Source organism: Neolamprologus multifasciatus, chromosome 14, assembly GCF_963576455.1.
Source record: "Neolamprologus multifasciatus chromosome 14, fNeoMul1.2, whole genome shotgun sequence".
Lineage (NCBI taxonomy): Eukaryota > Metazoa > Chordata > Actinopteri > Cichliformes > Cichlidae > Neolamprologus > Neolamprologus multifasciatus.
This window is the reverse complement of record NC_140452.1, coordinates 26,085,058-26,095,096: the sequence shown is the minus strand read 5'-3', so window position 1 is coordinate 26,095,096 and position 10,039 is coordinate 26,085,058. Positions and strand designations below refer to the sequence as shown.

The window sequence follows — 10,039 nt, the reverse complement described above, 5'->3', positions numbered from 1 at the left end:
ATACAAACACGCAGTCAAATAAACAGTCCTATTTTTATTCCTGCATACACACTTCCATACATACTTTAGAAAAACAAGAGCCAAAAATAATGGGCGCAAGTTTAGGAAAAGATTACCCACATGATCAGAGAGGGCAAATGCAGTAGTTCTGCTATATATGAAAAAGACTGGGCAGGTACAGTTTTAAATGTAATAAACATTCTTTTTAAAGGAACCTCACCTGAAGCACTTAAGAGGATGCAGTGAAGGAAGGTTGGTGTAACAAAAGAAGATGCTAGTGATAGGGTGAGATGAAGATAAATGTGCTGCTATGGCGGCCCCTAAAGGAAGTGAATGAAGAAAAACTGACTGGTTTTTTTTTGTTTGTTTGTTTTTTACATAAAACCCCAAAGAACACGTTCAACTTTAAGACCAAAGGCAGATCTTTTATGTGAAACTATAACACATCTGACAATAATGTTGTCTATAATAGCCTTACCAAATCGTTCCAACAATATAGTGTGTATGACAGATCTTTTGTTTACAGTCTAGGCTTTCAACCTTGTCACCACCCACTGCAGGTCATGCCCATCCAGAGTGGAACAGAAAGCACTGATGAGTAAGTGTAATTTTCAGCTCTCAGAATGACTCATGTAGAGAAATTTTAAAAGGTATAAGACACAATTAACCAGTATTGAAAATAAAATAAAAATGTGAAAATGCCATGCATATTTTTTCTTTTCTTTTAACTTTTTTTATATAATTTTCTTTATGTATCTTTGGATATTTTTATTTGCTTTTTCAGCAATTGAAATGACCTTCCGGTATCTGTTGCTCAAGTCAAGAATGAGTTTTGATTCTCAGATTTGTAATACATCATTTTTCGTGTTTATTTAATCCTGACCGCATGCCCAATATATCCTGTCTATAGGCCCAAGAGGGGGAAAACAAAACAAAACATGTATTTTGCATAAGGAACAATCAATAGAATATTGTTATTGCTTGAAATAGATGAAATCATCATTTGTGGTCTGTATAAACCTAAATGCTAATCATAATCAAATTTCGATACAGCTTCTCTGGAAGACAAGTCCAAAAGATTACATAACAATGCGGGAACCAGTTAATTTTAGTGTCGTAAATGTGCAATCAAATGGCAAATTCTTTGGTAAAAGCTGTCAATTTTATACAATTCACAAAGAATATAAGTGCAAGTATAATTCATAATAACCCACCAATAAAAATAGCCTGCTCTTTAGATAAAAAGCATGAAATACAGATTTCTATATATATTTATACAGCGTGCTAGAGCCGAGGATGGCAATATTATTAGGGCTCATCACTGATAATTTCGGAAAACCGGTAAAACGCATTTATCAGGAGGTCGATAAGGCAATTTTGCGACCATTATCTATGACGTCATGTGCAGAACTCACGACCTTGGTCGCTAAAAAAAAGGGGGCGCGCGATGGATTGATCCTGTGTATTTTTTTCTTAAATGACTTGTTATCGACACGTGGTCGGGGAGTCGTATCAATACCTGACGTTGCACTCCGAACCTGCCGTGTACCTAACCAACACGCGAACGTATACTTTTGTCTTTTGTTGAGCGAGTGCTCCTCCCCACCCCCTTTTTCCTGTGTTACTCCGCTTTGGCGGAAGTAAGCCGTATCGCTGAGGCCTCATCCTTCCAATGGCGACTGCAAACAGGCTGAATAGAAAGCGGGAGCAACCGTGGAGGGGGCCAGAGCTGTGTAACTGAAATTAAATAAATATATCATATTCTCTGTAGCCATAAAGTTAGCGGAAAATTTGTTTCAACTCTCCAAATCACGGCCGATTCAATGGCCAAAAATCGGAACATTTCGCTCCTTGAGTCGGGTAAGCCGTAGAAGTAAAGCCAGTTGAAAAGCTTAATATTACAACGGTGTCGCTCGTGTTATAATTGATATCCCATTTGCTTTTCCGGCTGTTAAATGTTCTCCCCGTTCATTTCAGAGCTCTATTACTTGATATCGCGTTTTCTCACAACGGGTCCATGTCGGAGAGCGGCTGAGGTGAGCTGGCGTGCTTTGACTCTCACACTGTTGTATTTCAAAATAGTTGGCTAGCCACTTGATAATGAGTTGAGTTGATGGAGACATTCTCATCTGAATCGTGTGTTTTTCAATCCCCTGCAGGTCCTTGCGAGCGAGCTTGAGGAATATCAGGTGTGTATCCCAGCTGTCTTTGCCTTTAACAGCTAACTAGCTGCTACCCGTCGGTGTTGACTGAGTCCGGGCATAAACTTGTTTCACTCAGACGACTTTTAATACCCCGTTACGTCCCACTCCTTTGACATCACCCGGTTTTTTACTAGCTTGATGTGGAGCTGCTGGCGTTTTCTGTTCTGACTTCGCTTTACCAAACTCTTTTCGACAGCTCTTACCCGGGAGATTGGACTGGCTTGGAAATGAGCACCCGAGAACATATGAAGATGTGGTAAGCTTTAACTTCGTGTCTGTTGTTATGCACTATCGGCGGTTGTTATTGTCTTGTGACTGGGGACCGTGCGGCCACGCTCCGTGCTTGTTTACGGTCTTTGTTCTTTTTTCCTGCTGGGTTACTGTTGGAAATCGTCGACTTGTGGCTTTGCACAAGGTCAAAACTCGCTCTCAGTGGCTACATTTTTTACTGTGAACTGTTGTGTGGTGCAGAAAATCGGCATTTAAACACTGAGTTTGATATTATTTAGCCCGACTGTTGTACCGCAGATAGGGTGGGTAGTTTGGCTTCTCTCTTGGTCGAGACGGCTTCACTGGCCAATCAGAAGCCGAGATGCACTGTCTCTGCGTTAGTTCGCTTTCGAGATGCGCTGTGATTGGTCGATAAAAAGAAGCCACGCCTGTGAGATTAGGAGTTCAGAAACCTATCTTTCTCCCTGTTTGTCCATCTGTTTAACATACATTTACTATTTACTTTATTTACTGGTTATCAGAATTGCTGGTTATTCATTTTTAAATGATCTGCTTTTATAAGTGGTCTGTTTTCACTGTCATGTCCATACAGTGATTTATTATATGTTGTTTGTTTGTTTGCTTGCACTGATAGGTTGCAGCCAACAGACATATTGCACCAAACCACTTGCTACAGATATGTAAGCAGATTGGACCACTTCTTGATAAAGAGGTGCCATCATGTGTCCCAGGTGTTCATTCTCTCCTGGGATCTGGAAGGCAGTCCATGCTTAGGACTGCAAAAGGTGAGCAGTCTTCAAGAACATTGTATGTGGTGGGCGTTACTCAGAAAAATATTTAGATCCCATTATTATAAAGGTTTGGATGGTATACTGATCTGTATGTACACCAGAACTGACACTGTCTGTGTCAAATAGTACTACTACTACTTTTGGTGTTGATTTTCAGACTGTGACAGCGTGAGGTTTAAAGCTTCATCATATGCAGCCCTTCACCGGGGCAGACCACCAGAGAGGCCTTTGAACTGCAAGAAACCTCCACAGCTAGGTAGGCCTGACCTTCCTCTGTATACTTCTCATTGGTGTGAAGTGAAATGGATCAATGATATGCACACATTAATAACTGGCTCAGTGTAAGTTTTATACAGCTCGGGCTGCAACAATTCTTCGAGTAATTTGATAATAAAAAGTTCTTGACACAAATTGTTTGTTTCAATGCTTTGTTTAATACACGGCTCTGTAGTGCACCATTGTCACCATGGAAATGCAAGCGTTCCACCGGCATTTGCGATGAAAAATAGACATGAAATAGAAATATGTTTAGGAGCAGCGAATGAATACAGAGTCTGACAGCATTAAGCCCACACAGTCCCCAGTTTCAAACAAGAAACTGTTAAGAAAACAGCAGCAGTAATGATGACGCTGACATAGTTTAATGTGGAGTCGTTACCGAGACGCTGAGCTCAGGTAGAGTGAAAGAAAACGTGTTTCTAGCATCCAAAACAGCAGCGCTGTTCCTGTGATCAACATTAAATCCGTTACTTGGAAAAAGTGAGCAGGAGTCTTTCCTCAAAGCATCTAAACAACAAACCCCGACTCGAAGAAAAGCAAACTGTAGCTGCTCCATTCGCCACTGTTTTACACAGCGAAAAATCTGCAGTAATGCGGGGCATGGGGTTTACTAGATCACATTAATTTCAAGGCTCTCGTAACATTTTTCAGATTGAAGGTGAAATAATATAAAATATTGTGTTCATGAAATTGCTTTTTCACAAGCCAATAAAAATGTACGTGGGCCAGTAAAACTCTGGACACTGAATTATTATTATTATTATTATAATTATAGAGTAACACCATCTGCATCTACACCATCATAACATCTGTTTTGAGCAGCTCAGAAACTTTCCATCAAAGCACAGTGCAAACTTCAGAATGCTGATATGCTCGCTTGTCTTCATTGCAGCCACAACATTCTCCTTTAAAGGCTTACAGGCACAAACCCACTCTTCGCTTGACTTCACACGCAGAAACACACACATACACAAAAACTCATAAACATGAACACACAACAAATCTACCTCATCCAGGAGATAAAACTCTGAAAGAGAGTACTTGAGAGTATTTATATTTTTCAATTAAAGAATGTTTTCTTTAAAAAATTACATTTCAATATGGGACGTAAAAACAATCACAGGGTGTAGATTTCTGATTTTTCTTTTATGAAGGATGTTGTGTGTAGTTAAACTTTAAATAATTGGTTTCATTTTTTAGAAATTACAATGAGCAGTTTATTTTGAAAGACCTTATTATTGCCCATTAATAAGACTAAAGTATTTCTTATCTGATTACTCGATTAATTGATGATTACTTAATTACTAAAAATAATTGATTGCTGCAGCCCTAAATACAGCATTTAATTTTCTTTTGCTTGACAGGCTTACGCCCGCCAGATTGTTTGCCATGATGTAGCGAGCTGTTAATCACAAGTCGCCATTTTTAAACGTTTAAGTGGAATTATCATTTTACTCATGCAATTCTGTGGGATCTCTGATTATTCCTGTTTGATCCTGGAGCTGGGCCATCTATTTCTTTTATGCTGTCATAAACAATCTTTTAAATCCCATTCCTTCCTCAGGACAAACAGCACACACATCAAAAATACTAGTGAAGTAACTCTTTACCAAGTTACATTTTTATAAATTGTAATCTAAAATCTGTCCTTAAATTTTTAAAGCTCTAAGACCTTAAAGCTAAAAAGAAGGAAAAAAAAAAATCTTATGGAGGACTTCTTGTTTCTCATAGTTTGTTTCCCCTAGCAACATATAAAAACCAGATGGAGCAGATTTAAGAAAGGAAGTGATTTTGTTCTTGTTTACGAATCAGTTTTGAATTGGGAAATGGAGTTTAATTTCAAGCTGTGTTTGTGTAAATAAAGCCTCTGAAACTGAAATGAAAAATGTAAAAAAGGAAAGGTGAAAGCTGGTGAGACAAACTGAAACCTGACTTTTATTTGGTGATGTATTTAAAGGCTTATATTTTCCTTTGCGTTCATCACCCTCTGCTTCTGCCTTACTGTATTTGTAGTTTATTTACAACTCTGTTTACTACTATTTTTCTGATTGCATGCTGCCAACAGTGAAGGTGCATCGAGGGAGAGAGCTGACCGGAGCGCAACGCTTCAGCTCCATCTGTCCTGTCAGCAACTATGAGCACATGCGTCTACATAGGCGGATCCTGGGGCATCTGTCTGCAGTGTACTGTATTGCATTTGATCGCACTGGTCTCAGGATCTTTACAGTAAGTTGGAGCTTGTCACTCTTCTCAGAATTAAACACCTACTTTTATTATTAAGAATAATAATTAGTGTTTTTCTGCATGAAAGAGCACTCAGATTGCACCCACTGTACATGCATTGTTAATATTACATTGTTGAGTTGCTTGTGCCCACCTTAACAGTGTACCCCAGATTCTTCTTCTCATACAGGTATACTAAAGCATATGCTCTTGTTTTTAAGGGCTCAGATGACTGCTTGGTGAAGATTTGGTCTTCGTTTGATGGAAGGCTTCATTCAACGCTGCGAGGACACTCTGCAGAGATCACAGACTTGGCAGTTAACTATGAGAATACGCTAATTGCTGCAGGAAGCTGTGACAAAACCATTCGTGTGTGGTGCCTTCGTACCTGTGCCCCCGTAGCTGTGCTGCAGGGACACAGTGGATCCATTACCTCCCTTCAGGTAAAGGAGCTTCAGTCTTTATATTATGCTGTTTGTTTTAAACGTGGGTTCATCCAGTGCTTTATTTGAAGACAAAATCCTCAGGGAATCACGGTGTGACTGTATCTTTTGTTTTGGTGTGAGATTCTCTTGTTACACTCTGTGACCTAAACTATTGTTGTCGGAAATAGACCGATTTATGGCTGTGTAGTCGCGTCCTGGAACAGAAACTGCAGAGCGTAAGTTGCACCTGGATCGCTCTGGCAGTGCACCAGATTTTGTGCATCAACATTCGTTGCGAGTAGGTTTAGCCCATTCTTTTATCCTTTGTTTTTCTTCACAGTACTTAATAATTTAAACTGTCTTTTCTCTATGGCCAGAATTTAACATAAGCACAAAATCCATTTTAGTTTCGTCCACCAACAGTTCAGTAAAGTTGATTCAAACAAGATGGCTGTATCTTCAGTGTTGCAAAATGCACTGCTGGCTTTAAATGTTCATTGAAGTTAAATATGAGCATGTGCATGCTTTTCTGATTTCATTAATTTCTTTAGATTTTTCTCATGTGTGAATGTTGTGTAGTGGCACTCTAAAATCACACCGTTGTAAATATTAGTGCTGGCCGATTCATGAAGAAAATGTTTTGGGTAAAACACCGGTCATAATCTTTACTTTTCTACAGTTTTCTTGCCACCTTCTTTCACTATAAAAGCATTTTTATTTCACTGAGTTAAGTTTACCTGCCATGCAACTGTTTTTAATGCCACAGAAACTCCCTGATTGCCTGAAATGAAACGGTACAAGTTCTGGTTTTATGTGAAAGATATGTTCCCTCATGGTTCATTTGGTCTTCTCTTTACTTCAGCTCCTCTTCACCCCATAGCTAAGTGTAGAAACAGTACTGCGTGATACTGGGAACGTATTTACTGTTTAGAGTCATTTTCCGTGCTCTGTCGCCTGTTTTTCCTTTCACTTAAAGATGAACTGATGTCCTGAAGCCAGTAAGAGCATTTCTGGTCCAGTCAGTCTGAAAATCATTGTTGGTGCACACCAGAAAATAAAATTTAACCTCGTCCTTCTTAACCGTTGGCTCAAGATCAAGATTTTGTCTTGGCCAGTACAGGTGGAGAAAAGGTTAATATTCACCTTTCTCTGTGAAATGCAGGTTTCGGTCTACATAGACTGACTCACTGGCTGGAGTGGGGTCTGATGAGTGGTTTTTCTTGTGGTTTCAGTTTTCACCGTTTGCCAAGGGCTCCAAACGTTACATGCTGTCCACTGGAACTGATGCTACTGTCTGCTTCTGGCAGTGGGATGCCAACAGCATAAACTTTAGGTGAGTACTGTATGTTAACTCATTACCCCTTGAAAGCCTCCCAGGAGTAACCCTTATAGCTCCGTTCTGAACCGAGAGGTTTCTGTAATATTTCAGGCTTCTAGAACAAAATGACTGTGTGTGTGCGTCACACACGTTAATGGTTGTCAAACCACATGCTTATTGAACACTTGATAGAGCATATCACAACTGCCACAAGACGAGAGGCAGGGCACACCCTGGATGGTCGCCAGCCTGTCTCAGGGCTAAGAGACGGGTGTTAATCTGAGTGCGAATGGGTAATTTAGAATCACCAATTAACCTCAAAATGTTGGTGGCAAATATTCTGTCAAAGCACTCATCCCAAATCAGATGAGTATTCCATTGATGAAATGCTGTTGAACACAGTTCAGCTGGAGCAGTAAACTAAGGCTGCTAAAGAAGAAAAAAATAAAACTATAATAAATGTATTAAAGTACAAAACAGTTTAGTTTCTGTGTGTGTGTGTGTCGCTTCCACCGAGGCACAAACAACGCCAAGCTGTGCAACGCCTTGTACATAGGAGTGGGAATAATTTTCCATTAGAAATTATTATTCTAATGGAAATTAGCAGTAGGGCCTAAGGCATAACTGGAAAACAAGTCACATTGGGCTTAAAAGGTTTTTAACTCCCAGTGTTGGCTGCTGGTGTATTGTCATTAGGTCATCTTTTACACTGGTGTCTGCCTTGTCTTAAAGAAGCTCAGATAGAAAGCATATAAATAAGAAAATTAGTTTCTTCGACTATTTCTTTGTAACAATGCTTCTTGGCAATAAATCTTACACCACTGGGAACGCTGATTATTTCCCTTTAAGTGGTGCCACATTTTTGGGTTGAACAGCAGAGTTGAGTAGGTGGGTTGCGCTCATGAATAACTTGTCAGATGTTTTCTGCCAATGCTAAACAGCTTATTTTTGTTTTGAACTTCTGGTAACACAGGTGCTGCCAATCAGGTGTCTGATTGGCAGCACCTGTGAGCAGGGACCCTGCTACAGCAGTCGGTTGGTGTCTGCTCCAGACATGCTACATTTCACTAATCTGGAAACTTCAAGCTGGTGTTCACAAACCAAGATGCAGCATTATTTGGAGTACCTAGTACCATCTCCAAGTTGAAGGGCAATTTACATATAATGGGTGATGTCAGAGAACGTGTGGAGGAATGTTGTGTTCAGCGATGAATTGAGATTCTGCCTGCGGCAGGTGGATCGTTTGTGGGGTCAAAGTGTGGAGAGGACGTGGAGAATGCAATTGCTGATTGCAGCAACGATAGGTTAACAGCTTTTGGTGAAGGCAGTGTGATGATGTGGGGCAGCATCTCCCTCACCGGGGCTTGTCATCATTGGAGGCAATCTCGGTGCAGATAAGATAAGTTTCTGCATGCAGCGGCAATCCCACATCTGCGCTTTTTAGGACCAAACTATCCTCCAAGGTGACGCTCGTCCCCACACATTGGGATTTATTGCAGACTAACAGAATTTTTGAGTAGAGAGAATGGAAATACCTGCCCTTAATCCTGACCTCAACCCCACTGAAGATTTTTGGTATCATCTTGGGTGTGCTGTTCATACCAGAGTGACCAACACAACCACACTGGTTGATGTGCAACAATTGCTGGTTGAAGAATGAGATCCCACAGCAGTGTGTGACCAAGTTGGTGATTAGTATGAGAAAGTGGTGCCAGGTAGTTGTACCTGTCACCTTCCACGTGCTACAGGGGTCCCTGTTTGTTAAATAAATAAATAGTTAAATTTCCAATATATCTTGTTTCTTCAGACTTCAATCATGTAATACAGTAAACAACACCGAACAATACTCAACAGCAGAATAAGCTGTTTGGCCTTGATGCTCAACCCACAAATGCAACATTAAAGGGGAAATAAGCAGGATTTCCAGTGGTGTAAGATTTATGAGAAGAAACATTGTTACAACAAAGACATTACCCACCACACACAGATCTCCTTCTGTTTTTGTGCTAAGTTTAGTTGTATTCTAAACCTTGAATGCCTGTTTAACTGATATGCAAGTATGTTGTTGTCTCTTATCTGACTAAAACAATGGCAGCGTGACATCCGACCCGGCTGTAATCTCGTCTGTCATCCAAAAAGTTGAGATGCTGGTTGGTTTAGATGTAAGTTTGACTGTCAGTTTATATTGAAGGACGGGGCAAAAGGTAGACACGAAATATAAAAACGAAAACATTTTTTTTTAGCGTCTGCTCCTAATTCAGTCACGTGTTCTATTTTGGATGAAATCAGTGATGTTTTCTTCTCTACTTCCAGCGATCGACCGCACAAATTTACAGAGCGGCCAAGGCCAGGTGTTCAGACCGTGTGCTCCTCATTCAGTCCAGGTAACCAGACATTTTCATGTTGAGTCCCTTTTCCTGCCATTTCTCCACTGTCTCCTCCACCATCCTGTAAACAAAGTCTAGAGCCAAAGCAATCAATAAAGAGCTGCTAGTTTCTAATGACCTCTGTGCTACTTCACGTGTCTAACTAAAGAATTATTTCGTTCTTTTATTGTTGTAACTTTAA

At 40.1% G+C, this 10,039-nt stretch overlaps 1 protein-coding gene across 1 annotated transcript in view; it reads left to right on the top strand.

The window, feature by feature from the left end:
* Positions 1 to 1,412: 1,412 nt before the first annotated feature.
* Positions 1,413 to 10,039, top strand: part of brwd1 (bromodomain and WD repeat domain containing 1) — a 28,485-nt gene continuing 19,858 nt past the window's right edge. Inside the window, exons 1-10 of the mRNA XM_085184235.1 lie at positions 1,413 to 1,860; positions 1,978 to 2,036; positions 2,160 to 2,189; positions 2,401 to 2,460; positions 3,070 to 3,220; positions 3,384 to 3,482; positions 5,571 to 5,731; positions 5,950 to 6,171; positions 7,386 to 7,486; positions 9,785 to 9,855. Coding sequence (XP_085040361.1) covers positions 1,824 to 1,860; positions 1,978 to 2,036; positions 2,160 to 2,189; positions 2,401 to 2,460; positions 3,070 to 3,220; positions 3,384 to 3,482; positions 5,571 to 5,731; positions 5,950 to 6,171; positions 7,386 to 7,486; positions 9,785 to 9,855 — 991 coding nt within the window. The 5' untranslated portion in view covers positions 1,413 to 1,823. The remainder of the gene's footprint in view (positions 1,861 to 1,977; positions 2,037 to 2,159; positions 2,190 to 2,400; positions 2,461 to 3,069; positions 3,221 to 3,383; positions 3,483 to 5,570; positions 5,732 to 5,949; positions 6,172 to 7,385; positions 7,487 to 9,784; positions 9,856 to 10,039) is intronic.